Source organism: Oryza sativa, chromosome 11 (assembly GCF_034140825.1).
Source record: "Oryza sativa Japonica Group chromosome 11, ASM3414082v1".
NCBI classification, from domain to species: Eukaryota; Viridiplantae; Streptophyta; class Magnoliopsida; order Poales; family Poaceae; genus Oryza; species Oryza sativa.
Window position 1 is genome coordinate 20,289,592 of NC_089045.1, and position 18,249 is coordinate 20,307,840.

At 38.8% G+C, this 18,249-nt stretch overlaps 1 protein-coding gene and 2 long non-coding RNA genes across 3 annotated transcripts; all 3 read left to right on the top strand.

Moving 5' to 3' along the window:
* Positions 1-1,545: 1,545 nt before the first annotated feature.
* LOC4350578 (uncharacterized) lies at positions 1,546-12,767 on the top strand. The gene is made up of 25 exons (XM_015761839.3): positions 1,546-1,928; positions 2,840-2,947; positions 3,169-3,254; positions 3,334-3,595; positions 3,686-3,885; positions 5,701-6,156; positions 6,268-6,544; positions 6,764-6,898; positions 7,016-7,096; positions 8,375-8,470; positions 8,565-8,654; positions 8,746-8,841; positions 8,914-8,970; positions 9,045-9,113; positions 9,228-9,314; positions 10,298-10,399; positions 10,492-10,581; positions 10,675-10,755; positions 10,984-11,064; positions 11,173-11,268; positions 11,349-11,405; positions 11,487-11,531; positions 11,617-11,682; positions 12,374-12,420; positions 12,680-12,767. Exons 1-25 carry the CDS (start codon positions 1,704-1,706, stop codon positions 12,702-12,704), a joined length of 3,015 nt encoding a protein of 1,004 aa, XP_015617325.1. The 5' UTR covers positions 1,546-1,703; the 3' UTR covers positions 12,705-12,767.
* Positions 12,768-13,118: 351 nt separating this feature from the next.
* LOC136353926 (uncharacterized) lies at positions 13,119-14,432 on the top strand. Its single transcript, XR_010737444.1, has 2 exons — positions 13,119-14,084; positions 14,164-14,432. It is a non-coding gene; the product is annotated as an uncharacterized lncRNA (long non-coding RNA).
* A 364-nt stretch (positions 14,433-14,796) lies between these two features.
* Positions 14,797-15,360, top strand: LOC136353925 (uncharacterized). Its single transcript, XR_010737443.1, has 2 exons — positions 14,797-14,929; positions 15,031-15,360. It is a non-coding gene; the product is annotated as an uncharacterized lncRNA (long non-coding RNA).
* Positions 15,361-18,249: the final 2,889 nt, after the last annotated feature.

Below are 18,249 nucleotides of genomic sequence, written 5' to 3' on the forward strand. Positions count from 1 at the left end.
CTATATATATATATAGTCGACTATATATATATATATAGTAGGTCTAACGTCTCCGTACTATTTGGTATTTGGTTTTGGAGTGGCCATAGTTAGGACGTTGGGATTGGCTCATTTTGGTCATGAGACCACCACGGACGGGAGCACGCAGTCGACAGACATATGCTGAATCGGAAATGCCTGGACGAATAATTGGAGTTGCATGTAATGTTGTGGCGTAGTTGTACAAATCTCGAGACCGTGTTTTCGTTAGTCATTTTGATTGAATTGATCTCTAGTTTGATGAGCAATGACAACAGAAATTTAAATGATGCATGGTTCTTGTGGGGGACATGGACATACGTATGTATCATTATAATCCAAATCGAGAACGGGATGAACTATGACACCCTGATTTTTGTTTTAGTGATTTATAAATTATTTATAGAATTTATACTAAAGTTTAACTAATTTATTAGTGAAGTAATTGTGGGAAATAAAATTTCCCAAATAAAATATGTGGGAAAAAAAACATGCGGGATGGGGCATGCGGGAGGGGGTATAGAATAGTCTTACCCTATATAATAGAATAGGGCAAGAGCTCACGAAAGGGTTTACTGTAGTTTCACCACGATATTACTGGCAAATGTGCAGGACACCTAAAAAACATAACTTTGCCTAAGGACACTCTAAAAATGTGGTAATTTATTGTAGGGCACTGGACACACTAAAATATAATATCCATCTAAGGATGAGAGAGAAACCATATAAAATAACATTTTTACCCATATCTTCTTCTCCTTTTTCCGGTCTTCTTCCGACGCTCCTCTCACTTGTGCCCCCTGCTGTGATTGTAAAGGAAACCATGGGACGTGTGCATCAACACCGCATCGCGTGTGAGCGCGAGCGCGTAGGCGTGGGTGATATGCACGTCCCATGGGTTCTTGTACCGTCGCAGTAGGGGGATGCGTGAGAGGAGCATTGAGAGAAACCAGAGAGAAGAGAGAAGAAGATAAGGGTAAAACTGTCATTTTATGTTATCTCTCTCATCAATGGGGTGGATATTATATTTTAATGTGTTTAATGTTCTGCAGTAAATTACCACACTTTCAGAGTGTCTCCGGAAAATTCACCTCTTTCCGATGTCCCATAATTTTTCGGAGCATCCTTTAACAAAATTTGCCATTTAGATTGGATATTTGAGGAACGTAGATTGAACTTGGTTTCCATCAGGGAACTGCTCGTTCGGCTCGGTGGCCCATAAGCCCATTGGCCCAAATACCTCCCCCTCTCCCCGTGAGAGGGATCCCTCTTCTTTCCCCTTCCCGTCTTCGTCTCCGTCGACGGCGACGTGCGTAAGACGCCGCGCCACCGCACTCCGGTTCGTGCCGCGGCCGCGCCCACGCTTCCCATCGGAGCCCCGGCCCCCTCCGCTCCTCCGGCTCCTTTCCCCCGATCGACCGCCGACCCACAAGAGGAGTCCGTGCCGTGGGTGTTCTGGCGCGGTGTATCTCGGTGCCGGAGGAGGCCTTGAAGCTCCGGCGTGAGAGAGAGAGAGAGAGAGAGAGAGAGAGAGAGAGAGAGAGAGAGAGAGAGAGAGAGGGAGGGAAGGGAAACCCGGACGCGGCCCGGCCTCGCCGCCAGTCGTGGCGGGAGCGGTATCCTATCCTATCCCCCCTTCCCCTCCTCTCCGTAAAAAGCTTTTAAAACCCCAGGCGGCGGTCATCATGCCTCGCCGCAAGAAGCATCCCCGGTTTCGTGGCACCCTTGGAACCTACAAGTTTCGACAGGCTCTTCTTGGCGACCCCGCGAGGCACAATCGGTTCAGCGTACTCGAAGCAGAAGCCACCGACGACGATTCGTCGACGGAGCCAAGCTCCAGGATGCAAGACATTGAGGACAGCTGCGGCAACCGATCAACTCAGGACAATTCACGGAGAGAGCTGGTGACGGTTTGTCATTACTTCTCTCTCTTCTCTGCATCCTCATCTTGTACTTATAAGATTATAATTTGTCTGAATTTTTCCCAGCTAACCACACGCAACCCTCTAGTTCTAATTGTGACCACGTAATTGCTGGATTTCTCTTTCAAATCAAGAAGCTCACGTGTGTGTGCAGCCGCGTTTCACTGGACTTGATGTCCAATAATGGGCGGCTGATCATTACGACAAATCACTTGCTCATACCTACTTGATTAGGCCTAATTGACTGTTTGATGTCGAAAAAGAAAAAGCTATTACCATTTGCAATTGGTTAGATCAACCATTACAAGACAGGCCACCCTGCCATCATGCCATCAGTCTTTAGCATTCTGTCTTTTCTCTGCCCTAATCTAGCAAAAAGTATATTGGTTGACTTAGATGTTGTTTTCGTTTCGGAAATTGGAACTGCAGTGGTAAGTTTAAATCCAAATACATTTGCTTGATCGCCAAGATCATAATCTATGTAACTTTATTTGTTTTACATAGAAGCCACATCAGCAAAGAAGGGTTAAAGTAACAGGGTATTGTGATTGTAATACTAGTGATACATATGCTAATGGATCATTTGCTTTGTGCCTGCTAATTTGATTGGAGACATAATTCCGGACAATATGTGCTTACATTTGGAATTGGATTGTTTTGTGTCTGTGTGTGTGTGTTGGGGGGGGGGGGGGGGGCATGTGCTTAGATGAGAAAAAACGGTGGTAAAAATTATGGATGGGGTCATATTGTGTGATTTTAGTGAATTGCTGGCTTGTGATAATGTTTTTTTTTCTTTTCCTTAATGACAAAGTTCTCTACTTCTTTTGGTGGTATATCATCAAATTTAGTATAATGAAATAATGAATATTAAATAACATAAATGCTTTCAATTGCCACAGATGGAGGATGTAGGGAATATGAACCCTTTGTTGAGGACATTGCTCGAGATGGTCAGCGAGGAACAAATTTCTGAGATTCCGCGTCATGGCCTAGAAAACCTTCTTTTGGTAGCTATCTATACCACAGTGAAATTTAACATATTGATGATGCTTATGCTTTCTTTATTACCACATGTATGCTCTTTCTTGAGATGGAAACGTATGTCCAATCTTTAGAACATGTGATGCTATTTACTCCTTTTTTAGTCTTTAATCTGGCAAATATATTTTAACTTTCACATTGACAATATTATCCATATATGACTTCCATCTGTATAATTCTTGTTTAGGGTATTGGTGAAGGAATGGGTCTTCATCTCGTTGAAGAGAATAACTTTCTCTATGGAGCTTTCACTTTTGTCGTGACTTGTCCATGGTACTTGACATTGATATTATTTTTTTTCCTTTCAATAAATGGTTTTAAGTTTGCTGAACTTTATGTTGTTGTGTCACAGGATTAAAAAAGATACAAAATTGCTTTCACGTATACTTCTCCGTTTGTCAGAAATCTGGAGCCAACCTGAATGGGAGACAAATCTATTGGATTTTTTTAACAATGCTCAGTTCAGGACGTCTGTGTACAATGTTGTTGCTTTTTTTGAGAATGAGCTCACCATGTGCACAGCAGAAAATTATGATGGAATCAATCATGAGAGAAAATTAAACTATTCAACTTTGACTACTCTTATTCCACTGTTATTTCCCCTACTCTTGGAGGTAAAAAAAATAACCTAAATATCTTTTCACAAATTGAGATCCTAAAGATATACTAGAAGAAATAATCATTTACAAAATTGTTTCTTTCAGCTTCTTCAGTATGTGCATTCACTCTGGACGGATGAAGTTGCTTCTAACATATCAGAAGAACTTGAAGGAGCTAAATGTATTATATGTTCTGAGAAGCTATGTGGTATTGTTGAAGAAACTACTGAAATTCAGGACATGAATGAGGAAGAGTTGCTGGTAGATGAGATAAGGGAGTGGCTAGAAAAAATCCGCCAAACTGGGTATGTTTTTCTTTCTTGGACAACATGCGGGAGAACTGCATGCCATTTCATTATAAGTAGGAGCAAAGAAAACAAAGCAGCAGACAGGGACAATGCTATGCAAAACACACACACCCACCACACACAACACCCCTACACTTCTTTTCTATTACAAGACAAGAAAAGCTGCAATCACGACCATAGTCATCATCATTCTCAGGATTCCTATCATCCGATGCAAACGACCATTGGAGCAGGTTATGAGTCCTTTAGCTGCAGCCATACACCACTAAGCTCCTTTCCTGAACCACCGAGTTTACTGAGGGAGCAACATCATTGAAAACAGTCACATCTGTGCTTCCACAATTCCCATGCAACAAGCGTGATTGGAGAATTCTTGCCCTTCTTGAGATCCCTAGGTACCTTCTTAACTGTGGCAGACCACCAACCAGGAAAACGGTGTAGCCGCGGAGCCCAAAAATCCAAGCCGAGGCCATTGAGAATGGTGTGCCAACCCTGCCCCGGGCAAACACACAAGAGATTAGGATGAGCTTAATTTTCTCGTCAGTCTGACCACATAGGAGGCACGAGGCCGGGTTAGGAAGTCCTTGCTTGGCACCTATTAGGAATAGCCAATCAAAGAAAAAAATTGCCCCGTAGTGGCAACCATGTCTTCCAAATACAACGCCATGGTGCAAACCTTATAGATTCCATAAAAAAATGCCTCGTAAGCAGACTTGTATATGTGCTTGTTCCAATAAGTTTCCAGGTGTGCTAATCTTGCTCTTCTTCTTGTAACTCAATATCACCCATCAAGTCCCATAGATGCAATACTGAAGTGGACGACAAACCTTCTGCCAAGTGACCAAACAATAATCCTCACTTGTTTTCTCCTATCTCTTCCATAAGAAGACCCTCCTCTTATCAATATATTTGATGGCCCATTTAAGGAGGTCCTGTGAGCACTACACGAACCATGATGTGGCGGCCAACTTGATGAGAGAAGCTTCCCATCCTAGAAGATGATCAACCATCTTATCAATCAAGGGGAGGAGCTCGGCCTTGGTAGGCTTTTGGATAGAGATATTCAGGGATGAGATGGGAAGCTAAATCCTCCTCCTAACATTGGATAGGTCATAGGTGTAATTGAGCTCTTAGAGATATTTGTTTGACTCCAAAAGCATCTCCAAAGACCTCTAGAACAACCCTAATTAAAGAAACTATCTTGCGCTTTGTTTTGGGATATGTGGATGAATGCATGTTATACATTATAGAAATGATAGATGTATATGTTTAAAGAATGTGAAAATGATATGGAGATAATGATTTGACATTGCTTGCATATTGAGTTCTAAAAATACAACAAAATTGTAAATGGCGTCATGTTTGCATGATTTTAAAATACTCTAGATAATAATTGTTAGTGGGTGATGATGTGGCACACTTGCATGTTAAGCTTTAGGAGTTAGTGAGCATAAGTATATAGATAGTATAGATATCATAAGACTGTTGCACCCTTCCTGCTTTAGTTAGCACCATTCCTCCACTTAAAACTCTAGTCCGATCCATAGTACCTTAGCAATGTATTCACGAAATATAATGTGAAGCTTCATCTCATATTCTAACACACAATAATTTAAGGATATCAAGATGTGGTGGTAAGGCGTAATATCCCTTTCCAATGCATTTTGTAAGTTATAGCTTCATTTGAACATTGTGTTATAATGTTGGTTCGAGGAAAACTTTGAAAGTTCAAAGTAAAGAAATACTTTGATTGTCTACGTTATGTTTTTTTTGTAATTTTGTGTTCACATAAATGTTTATTTTACTTTGTAGGTACAATGTTATAGGTATGTGTGCGAGTCTTGAGGGAGCATTTTGTAAACTTTTGGATAGCTTTTCTGTTTGTGGCACCTTACTAAAAGATGTAGAATCAATGGACTTTCGTCATTTGACCATGCTGATTAAATATACAATTGTTCCATTGGTAAAAAGTTGTCCTCCTGATCTTTGGGTGGAGTGGATAGATATGCTTCTACCACCAGTGTTTCACTACTGTGAAGAGACACTATACAGTTCATGGTGCAGTCTTCTGTATAAGGATATAGTGTCGGTTCCTGATAAATTCTGTGAATCTTTCTCAAAAGAAATGGTTGAGAAAGCGGGAAAGGGACTTCTTTCTGAGTTGACTCGTGAAGCATCATATTTGCTTGCTGCAATGGCACTGCCAGAACAAAATGGATCTATTGTCAGCACAGCAGATTTGGAATCTACTTCAAGCTCGCTTGTTGGGTAAGATGGATCAACTGCAGCTTACAACGACAATAGTATATTTTGAGATTTTGTGCAGTTATTTTATTGTATTTTAGAATATAAATAACACTTGAATTATTTCACATGTAGGTATCTTTTATGCCATGATAACATTAGATCTTCAATACTAAGGTTAATCAATTATATCTTTGGCTATTGGAAGGATGGTGAAGCAAGGATTATAGCTGCACCATTTTGTCATAGTTTGATCCAACTTGCTATTGCTACGCACAATGATGAACTTCTATATTTTGTTCAAGATGATATACTTCCAAAGATTGTACAATGCTTAACCCTCGAGCCGAAGTCAGATAACAATGCTCTTTATCTTCTTTGTGAAGATGCATACCATTGTATGCAGAGCCAGGTAATTCATTAGCATGCAATTCTTGTACTCCCTCCATTTTGGCAGCTGCCATTATTTGTTATCTGGGTTGATATATGTGAGTTCTATGCCTTTTGTAAGCAATGTCATATTAATATAATTATTAGTATTGGGCAATATTTATAGTGCTTATATTGGCACATTTGTTCTTTTAGGCCAAGGAACTCATTTACTCAACTCAAGCATTTTTTTTTATTTTAGGGATCAGCACAGGAAGGTGAACGCAATGGAAACACTGCAGAAATATTTGAAGATTGGCTGTCAAAGCAAATGATAGTGGCTCGTTATAAATACACATCTTCTGATGAACTTCAAGACATGGTGTGGATCTGGGAGGTATTTCTTCTTGTTCTTCTATTTTTGGTTTTCTACCTTGATGCTCATGATTTTGAATGAATTTTTTCCTTACTTGACCAATATATATATATATATATATATATATTCTCCAATCAGATTGAAGAAGAATTTATAGCTTATCTTCATACCTATGTTGATATGTTGCACAAAGTGGATGAAATTGGTGATACAATGGAGGTAATTATTTATACGTAAAAAATGTTCTTTCAATTAAAGAAATGCATAAGTGAGTTGTGGTTATAATGTTGGCACAGTGGCACATGTGTAATTTTTTTTGACCTGGTACACATGTATTTGAGTTGGGAAACTGATACTTGTTGCCCCGCATTACTTTAAATCTTTTGTAAGAGTTAAGAGTTGCTAATTCCAAACTTTAGCACACACATAACCTAGATAGATCTGTACAGCTCCCAATCCTATATATGATTCAGAATTTAATGTGTTTTATCATTGTTATATATGTTTTGTTTGTTTGTTTAGTCAGGTTATCATTTGAACTAATCCATACATGCGTACTGTCAGGGCCGTCCCTAGGGTTCCGAGGCCCCGGTGCGAAATACAAATTAGAGCCTTAAAATTTAAAAAAGGATATCTTGCACGCTTGCTGCGAGATTTTATAACTCTTTTATTACGAAATTGCTACTATATGAAATTGCTGATTGATTATAGTGTTGCTGCCATGTTGCTTCTGCGAACAACGGAGAGTGGACGAACTTCACACTTTAGAAATCAGTAATTGTTATTAGGAAAAAAAGAGGAGTTGGCAAAGTTGTAGCTGATAACAAAACAAAGTATCAAATAGTATAAGCATTAGGGATGGGATTAGGCCTTGTATTCTTTTGGGGCTTATTTTTTTATCTGTTTCCCTGTAATTTGTTGCTAATTAGGCATAGATAAATAATACTAATTGTGGATTTGGGGGTCCTATTTTTTTTGGGGGGCCTGAACATATGCACAGGTTGCACCTGTCAATATACGGCACTGCGTACTGTGATAAAAGATGCTAGCATCAGAAAATAAGATACTCCAATGGTTTGAATTATTCATTTTCTTAATGTTCAAACCACTGTGTTGCACAAAAGCCACTGCATTGCACTAATTTTGAAAATAAACTAATCATAGTTCACTTGCGCATTAGAAATTTAATTTATGCACATGTTTTCTCTATGTCTGAAAATAAACTAATCATAGTTCACTTCCGCATTAGAAATTTAATTTATGCACATGTTTTCTCTGTCTGAAAATAAACTAATCATAGTTCACTTCCGCATTAGAAATTTATTATGTAAAATCTGAAAGTTGCATATGTCTGAAGTAAATATATATACATTTTTATTTTTGTGAGATATGTTTAGTACTTGCTCTGTATGTGTTACTGACAAAGAGAGTATTGAAGTACAATATGATAGTTTGTTTACCTTTTTTTAATTTAATAATCTTTTTACCTGTTTGCAGGATTGTTATCTTAGTTCTCCTATTAAATTTGTGTCCAAGCATGATACTGATTGTTGTGCAATTTCTCATGCATGGGCCATGTCAACTATGCTGTCAGTAAGTATATTGATGTGCTTGCAAGTATATCTGTGGGTGGGTGTGTGAGTATATGCGTGCACATTCTGATTATTTATTTTGGCTCTTTCTGAAGCGTAAAGTAACTTCAGTGTATTGCAAGAGAGAGACTGAACAAAAATACAAGTTTTTTTGTAAACTTATCACATTTAAACCCTATATTAAGGTACGTGTATTGTCCTGTACCCTTAGCAAGTTAAGATGGTACTACACCTAGCAGAAACACCATGATGTGTATGTATTTGGATGTTGTGCAGTGTTCTGGTTATGATGAGAGCGTGCAAGAACTTGTGGAGGACGATTCAGAGGTTTGGTCTGCACTTCCTGGATTTTGTAGGCAGGAGACACTTGAGGTAGGATTTTAACATGTATGCTAATGCTTAAATGCACTCTTTTGAATATTGGCCAAATTACTCCTCTTTCAGCTCTTCTGTAGAATATTAGATTCCTGGGAGCCTCAGTTCCATCCTCTGATACGTCAGGTAACTTACAAAAAATTACATGTTTTTTTCTATATTCCTTAAATTAATAAATTAAATGTGAGCTCATTATGCAGGATGACAAGGAAATGCTACGTGAAATAGCTTGCCTATTAACTTCTCGGGAAGATATTCATCATGTTCAGGTATACTTTACAGTTTTCATCTTCTCAGGAATATATTCATTTCGTGCAGCTATGCTTCACCTTTGAGTTATCATGTTCTTGAGTACTCATTGAAACTAGTGTTCTTCTCTGCAGTCCTTCCAGCCTGTCTCAAGCGACTTTTTGCTGCATCTACAACCTTATGCACAGAATTACATTGAGGTCAAGAACGCAAGGTCTGGGGTATGCTATACAATCCTATTAATACTAATGTCAAGCATATTTGTGCTTTTCATCGCAAAATTAACAATTCTGCCTAGATGCTATTCACTCCCTTGCATATATTGTTATGCTACTAGCTCCTAGCTGCTAGGCATTTTATTGTTGTTGTTGCTGGCTTCTCTAGAAGCATTAAGACGATCATAGCAGTAGCTTCGATGTTATTTGCTATGAAATAGTTTGTAGCAAATAATTTAAAATCACCATAAATCACCATATGGTCAAGTAGCATGTTCAGTTCTTGTTTACTTAGCAAGTAGCAAATCATGTATGGATTTGTTAGATAGCAATGCACAACATAAGGTTTGTACTTTGTAGCTGAGTCATATGTACAATTGCTAAAAAAAAATGGAGCTGCTAGCAAGTAAGATATTGTTGCCTTTACCTAATTTGGTAATAGCTGCATACTGATCTTTGTGGTTGCTAGCTAATAAACAGAACTTTATCATGTCTCTAAAACATTCACGACTTGTTTTGTTAAACTTGTATGAAACACAATGGTTCAAATGGAATTTGAACCAGACGCTAGGTTAACTCCTCACTTTACATGGCAGATATCTGAACATATTTGATATTCTTTGTTAGCATTAAGGCATTTGCAAGTGGTTTGACTCCTCACTGTATATTCTTGTTAACTCCCCACTTCAAAGCATTGAAATTTTTCAAAATTTGGTGGTTGCATGCCCTTGTTACCATTTTACAAACAACATACCCTCTTCAGTTATATAAGACCCAAACATGTTTCAGTATTCAAACATGTTAGTTTTTTAGCCGAAACCATTGGATTGATTCTTCAATTTACTTTTGGTATGACCATGGTTTTGTAAGAACATACTTTATTAAAATATAGTATGTAAAGTTGAAATAATGAGCCACTAGTTTAGTCTTGCTCTTGATGTTTCAGTTTGGCCACCGTTCTTGTCCTGAAAGTGTTGTTTCTCCACCAGTATGACAGGGTAAAAGAACAAACTAGGTTGCATGAAGCATTTGATATACATTTGGCTTCTGGTGCATTAGATGATTTTGTCCGTCGGACTAGTTCTTCAAAGGTAGGGAAATATCATAAACTTACTGTACGTGCAAAAACAGGACTACACATTCTGCTCAACTGTTTGTTATTTGTTGTACCAATGATTTTCAGGATGATTTCATTAAGATTATTCTTGATGATGATATTTTGCGTAGTCAGTTTACAGATCTGGATTACGATCTCCTGAAATTGTCATATGAGGTACTATTTTCTTGACGTATTTTCATTTTTCACAAATTATTTCAAAAGTATTTTCATGAGAACTGTCCCTTACATGTTAGTGCCCTCTTACAGCGACGAGCTAAACTTCTCAGTAAGCAAGATCAATTATGCTTATATTGCAAACACATGAAAAGTGCTGTCATAAATTTACAGGTATGTGATCTATCTGTTCTGTCTTGCTTGTCCTTAATGTTCACTAAAATTATCTCAAGTTTTTTTTCCCTCAAATTACTACATTCTTGATGTTACTTAATCACGGAGTGAAGGTAATTTGTATCACTATATGTATTTAACATGCTATAGCACCCTATCTGAAGTGGCAAATATATAAGCTTGGATATGGTCTCATTACTAGCTAATTGTGATTGTATAAATTTTCAGCATAGAGATAGACTTGAAAGTTTGATATGTGAGCTTGAGGCAGAAGGTTTCTTCAGTGTGGATGATGATTCTATTGAATGGGTACTTATGGCACTAAATAGTGTTTTACTTTTGCTTTATAGTGCATGCAAAATCAATAAATGCTTTACCTAATTCTATGTTTTATTTTTTGTGTGCTTGCATTTATAGGAAAACGAACACTTTTCAGAACTTGTGGACGAATTCAATGAGCATGTCTTTGCTGGGATTCACCTTCCAAAATATTATGTTATTCGTGGAATTATGGTCTGATCTTTTCTCATGCCTCACCATCGTTTGTCTGTTAACTAAAATAGTGAAACCTGATTCAATGTGTTAAATATCAGGATTATCGGGAAATGTTAAATATGAAGGATAGCACTTGGGATGATGCTTTCTCTGTGGTAGGATAAGTCATCTCCTTGAACTAGTAGATTTTCCTTGTGAAACAAGTCCTTATATTGTCATTTATTGGTTTGTTTCAGGTTGTTGATGGAGCATTCTGTAGATGGATGGAAGATCGTGATCTGGTATTGAAATGCGCACTTCTCACAATTTGCCTATTGGTTCTATTATATTTATTTATGTTTTATTCATGTTCGTTCATTTTGTCAGTTTTGGATGGAGACAAGATACTATAGCCATTGTTACTACGACATCATTCAAGAGCCAGTAAAAATGGTTAGTAAACTTACTCTGGTATTGATGCATATTAGCTCCATTCTCTTCCTTGCTCCAGAGAACCTGGAGACACCATTCTAAATACTGGCAGGTTTTGGTCAATCTAATTGCTTTGTCAATGAACTTCTTATTTTCATGCTAAGGAAACATCCAAATTCTAGAGAAAAAAAAGACATACAAAAAGTTAAACGAAACTAAGAAATCATGTAGCATGGTCTACCAGGAAACAAGGCATATACAGTTTCCTGCTCAGTTCTCATTTTATTTTCATCTAAAATTCCGATCCCTGCCTAGATTCCTACTAGCTAATCGTTACATTCCCAAATATAAGCATTCTAGGATTCATATTTTGTATGCAATATAAGCATTTCTCAAACCTTTATTCCTGCTAAACAATCTAGAAATGCTTATATTTGGAAACGGACTCCTCACTGTTCAGAAATGCTGCCAATGAATATATGCTACTAGTTTTGATTCACATATAGATGCTATAATATTACTCTGCAGTAAAGTCATACATAGTGTTTCATACTCCTACCTTTGTTGGGCTAGATGTTAGGCAGAGCGTGATATGGTATTGAAATGTGCCTTCGCTGTGCAAATCCTTCCTGCTTGACATGTCATTGACCTTTAATCTAGCTTAAATACATACATGTGTATCCTAACATCACGTCACATTCTTTGCAATTAGATATGGAGGACTACAGGTGATGAGATGACAGTTGGACACACTACAAGGTAGTTTGTGATTTATTATTTTCCTTCTTTATTATTGTTACTTTTCGCTGTGTTTAGTTCCAAAATATTTCTTCAAACTTCCAACTTTTCCATCACATCAAAACTTTCCTACACACATAAACTTCCAACTTTTCCGTCACATCGTTCCAATTTCAACCAAACTTCCAATTTTAGCGTGAACTAAACACAGCATTTGTATAATAAAGACTGCCGATCCATCTGTAATAACTTGCTGATTTCCATGTACATCTTGATTCAGGTTCTGCTCTTTTCTATTGAGCTAACCAAACAATCTATTATATAGACATGATATATTCGTATGCCAAGTCTTTGATTTATTTATATTATATTTTCCCCTTGTTTTCGTGTCGTAGAAGGATTATAGATGGCAACGGGGAATTCACTGCCGGGATGAACTAGACTTGGCTCAAGACTGCTGCAACACGAAATCAAGGAGTACCTGTCTGTCAATCTTCTAGGCCTCTAGGGCGACAATAGTAGGCATACAAAGTTATCCATTAATTTTGACAATTTGACCCTTTGCAAAAACTAATTTTACAAATGAACCATCATCAAAACTTATTTCAAAAATAACCTTTTTGTTCAGCGCCAAATCCTGTGACGCTGAATTTAGACACCTCAGCGCCAAATAGCTCGGTGCTGAGTGTGCGTTGGCACACTGACTCAGCCTTCCATGGTGGCACGGTATTCAGCGCCAGGTGATGTGGCGCTGAGGTGTCTAAGTTCAGCACTACACGACTTGGCGCTGAGAAAAAGGGTCACTTTTGAAATAAGTTTGGCGGCGGTTCATTTGTAAAATTAGTTTTTGTAAAGGGTCAAATTGTCAAAATTAATGAAAGTTATCAACCAAACTACCATGGTTCCAGTTTCGCACACCAAGTTTTGTGATCACCTGGAATTAAGCAGACCTGAATGCTTTTGATTAATCAAGTCCACCTGTACCACAAACACACTTGCACACATGTATATATCCTAATTTTCATCATGGTACCAGGCTACATTTTGACAGAAACAGACACACCCACAACTTGCAAAAAAGTGCAAGCAACAGACATTGCAATGATGTTTTCTCTTACTTCTTTCATTTTTAGGGTTTGCTTGGACTTTGCCATCACAGAAAAATATTCCCTCTATTCAATTATAAATGGCACCAGACAGTACTCATATTTAAACTTGAACTCCTTGTTTTTTTTTCCAAAAAAAGAATAAATCATAAACACTTAAAATGGTGTTATATCTAGACTAATATAAAAGGCACGAGTTGTTTGGTGGGATTAACACTGCGATTAGCGCTTCTCAATCCTTCTCTTCACCAAATCGCCAAAAAAAAAAAACCGTCGCCCAGACCGCCCGCGCCTCCTCCTTTGCCTTCTGCCGTCGTGCCTCCTCCTCCGCCTTCTGTCGCCGCGCCTCCTCCTCCTCCTTCCGCCACCGCGTCTCCTCCTCCGCCTTCCGCCGCCCCACCACCTCCTCCTCCTTCCGCCGCCGCGCCTCCTCCTCCTTCTGCTGCCACACCTCCTCCTTCGCCTTCCGCCGCCACGCCTCAACCGCGGTGCCCTATCACCAGGGAAGTCGCCGCCCCCTACGCCTAAAATGAGCTCGGTCGTCGTCGCTAGCACACCAACTGTGCTACCCCTCCAAAGGTACAGATCCCTCCTCCCCCACCCCTTTCCCCTTTAATCTCTCCCCCATCCCTAATATCTCCTCCTCTCTGCTCATCAGTCGCCCCGCCACACACAGCCGATCATCGGGGAAGACCTCGCTGCTTGGCACCTCCCCTCTGCCGCCATCGAATTGTCTAGCTGTATTTTAAAGTTTAGTTATATATAATTGTTTAACTCTATTATATGTTTACCAAATTGCGTTGGATTTTATTCAAATTCCTCTTGGAACATAAGGTCAGCAGCTGTCAGCATGTGCAACACGGACAAATTTATTTGGCCAATGTTAAATTCACCGGACATAATTTTAACAGAAATTTTATTTGTTTATCAAACTTTGTTCATTGAGAAAGGAGAGTGGTACTACCTCTAGAGGTTCCAGTGCAGGTACTACCTCTGTGTACCTGGAAGTTTGAAGTGGAGGAGATCTGGAAGTTTGAAGGTGTGCTGCTTCATTGGAATATATCATATGCGTATTTCTCAAATATATCTTTAATTTTTTGCTTGATTTTTTTTCCAGTCAGCACTCCTCTGCAGTAATTCATGGTCTTTGTATTTTTTTCAATGGATGTATGCTTGGTATTTTCTTTCGTTGGTGCAAATGTGTGAGCAAACACGGATGGTGATGGTATCCTGATGTCCAAATGTGAAACCAGCCAACCAGGTCATCCCGTCCATATGCTTCTGAACATTGTATTGCTGATTTCAAGTATAGTAAATCGTTAATCCATATGCAGGATGTCCAGAAGCAATGCTAGGCTCAGTAAGAGGCATGGCGTAGCAGATGCAGCAGAGTTCTTGAGTTCACATAGCCTTAAAGCTAAAAGGTCAGGTACTTTCTTGTTTTCCTTGGGAGTTGTGGGGTTACTTGTGTGAGAATGATGTAGAGCAGTTAGTGTGAATTGCTTTTCTGAATTTCAAAATGTAGATCTGAACTTTGCTAAGTTACTCATGTATGACGACCATGGGCGAACCTGACATACACATGATGCTGCTTCGGTGGCACCGGGCTCCACCAGATTGGCATGCACATGATGCAACCAAGAATTCATGCTGACGGCCGTAGTGAAGGAGCTAGAGAAGTGTGGCCGGAACGCCTCCTACTATATCCTGAACGGTGGATATGTGTCTATATTGTCATTGTTCAGCGACATGGATTTTCACAAAATTTCAAAGTGATGCTGGAACTGACAATGTCTTAAATGCAATTGATCTCTATCCATATTATATTAGTAGAACTAACATTTTTATCTTGCTATCAAGCTTCCACCGCAGCCTATTCTCACTCTCTGACCATGCCTAATGTAATGGAGTTGTCTGATTTTTTGGTTTATGGCTAAGGTGACTGGACGCTGACGAGGTAACAACTGTCACAATGCTTCTTTTTTTTTTTTTCATATTCAGACATATGGCAATGGGCAAGCATTTTGAGATAAACGACCCGTGCATTGTATGGAACTTTCAGGTAAAATCTTCCCTAGGTCAGCTTAACAACCATATACCTTTTATTATCTCTAAGCTTCTGCAATGTGGAACCGAAGAATTGAACACCCTTGACAGAACTAACATTGGGATCTTTATATTTTTTCTGTGGTGAATTCAGCTTTGGACTTTAAACAAAATCTAAACGCCCAATACCTATTTGATGAAATATTGTGCGTCCAGTTCTATGGCATGTCCTCCTTCCAAACTGCACTCATTTATGTCACTCATAAATTTATTCCTGTTTCTTAATAGTGACGTATTCCCTCCTTTCCTAAATATTTGACGCCGTTGATTTTTTAAAACATGTTTGACCGTTCGTCTTATTCAAATTTTTTTTGAAATGTGTAAAACTATATGTATACATAAAAGTATATTTAACAATAAATCAAATGATAGGAAAAAATTAATAATTACTTAAATTTTTTGAATAAGACGAACGGTCAAACGTTTTTAAAAAAGTCAACGGTGTCAAACATTTTGGGGATGGAGGGAGTAGATTATTTGCATGACTGAACGTAGATTGACATGTTAGAAATGTGAGCTCACCAGCTAGCGATGGTAGATACAGTTTGAATCTGAGGGCAATTATGTAGATATGCAATTTCTGGTGTGATTGTAGTATTGTCTGCGGATATGTATACAAGTGAACATGACGTTGTGTTTAGTTCACGCTAAAATTAGAAGTTTGGTTGAAATTAAAACGATGTGACGGAAAAGTTGGAAGTTTATGTGTAGGAAAGTTTTGATGTGATGGAAAAGTTGGAAGTTTGAAGAAATATTTTGAAACTAAACACGGCCTTAGAAATTTTGGCTCAGGCGCATGCTACTCCCAAGAATCAGGTTAGAGCTTAATGATGATTTTCAAGCTCTATTAAATGTTTACGGGTTATTCCTGGAAACATGAAAGGCTTCCAGCAAAATTAATTATATATTGACATTTAATTTTTAACTATGTTTATGCAAGTCATTACGAATTTTGGATTTAAAGTGATGACTGCAATCCTACTTTTTGGTAACTTAATTAGCACTTCATTTCCATGCATCAATTTTTTAGAAAAAAAAATATGTTGAATACTACCCGGATGGCTGCACTGGGTTGAATCTTTAAGGGAAACAGCGACGAGGTAAGCCAAAACTCATCTCTGCGACCTAACCCCCTTACAGAGAGTAGTCATACTTCCGCCTGACTGGGAACAATTAAACTGCTGTCCTTGAAAAATAACAACACTCCTCTGATTTGCAAAGAGCCCTGACTTTGAAAACTGAAAACTTCATCGATCAATCAAAATGAAGCAATGACGATGCACTTTCGTCCCGGCGAGACATGGAGCTTAACCCTTAGCTGATGATAGGCGATTCCACACAAAGAAATTCTCATTTAGCTCATGAGCATACTGACTATTGACTGACATTCCCCATTAGTTCTACTGCTAGCATAACTGTCCTGCTTCAGGCCTGGCTTCGGTGTTGTATGCCTGAACGGATGGCATGGTTGACATTCTCTGAAACATACAGTGATCACTTAACAGATCAAACTTAAAAGGTCCTTCTCCTGATATGGCTTCTCACTTCTTCGATCATCCTTTGCTGACTCTTTCTGGGTTGACGGACTATAGGCCCCGCAGCTACTTTCCCAAAAGTACTGGAATCTGAGCGTCTGATGGAAACTGACTTTGATGCTGTCGAGAGTTTCAGCCCTTTGATCATAACAACTTCGCTTTCATAACTTCGGTAAAGATGATCCGTTAAAAAGAGGTTCTCTGTCATATACCTTACTGACTACACCTTTCTGTACTTGACTCCGTATGCTTCTGACCCACGTACAGAACAATTTCTGTCAAGTTCCGAGGAACATCATGATGATTTCTGGAATTTATAGTGGCTGCCATGAGCAATGGAAAACCATCCATGATTCATAATCACACCACTAGGGTGTAATTGCCACTTACGATTCTCTAACAGTTCCCAAAGTAAGAGAGTTCCCAAGATACCTTATATGGTGTCACTCTCAAATATTTCACCACTCTTTTCGTTTAAATCCCTCTGATACTGCCTTGAGAGAGATCTCATCACGCCGAGTGTTATGGATCAAACCATTGTCACTCCGTTGATTAACCATTTTTTTTGGCTCGCAAACTGACCCAACAAAGAATAAAGTCCAGGGCACAATTTCAATCGAGCCGATTGAATTATCACGATGCTCCATAATAAAATCGGCTATAGCTTGCCCCTTGACTGCCTTGGATTACCTGAGATCAAATTCTGTCAAAGCATATATCCACTTTCCAACTCTCTCTTTTAAAACCGGAGCCGATAGCATGTATTTGATCACATCGGCTTTGCATACAACAGTGCATTCATTGGATAGTAAGTAATGCCTCAACTTTGTGCAAGAGAAATACAAACACAAGCATAATTTTTCCACTGGAGAATACCTTGTTTCTGCATCCAAGAGCCTACGGCTTAAATAGAAAATAGCCCTCTCCTTGCCTTCTAACTCCTGAATCAAAACTGAGCTAATTGACTTCTCATCGGCTGATAAATACAACTTGAAAGACACTCCCTTCTGTGGAGGAATTAAAACCGGAGGGGAACTCATATATGCCTTAATATTATCCAAAGCTTTCTGCTGCTCTGCCCCCCAGGATGGGATCTAAAGAGG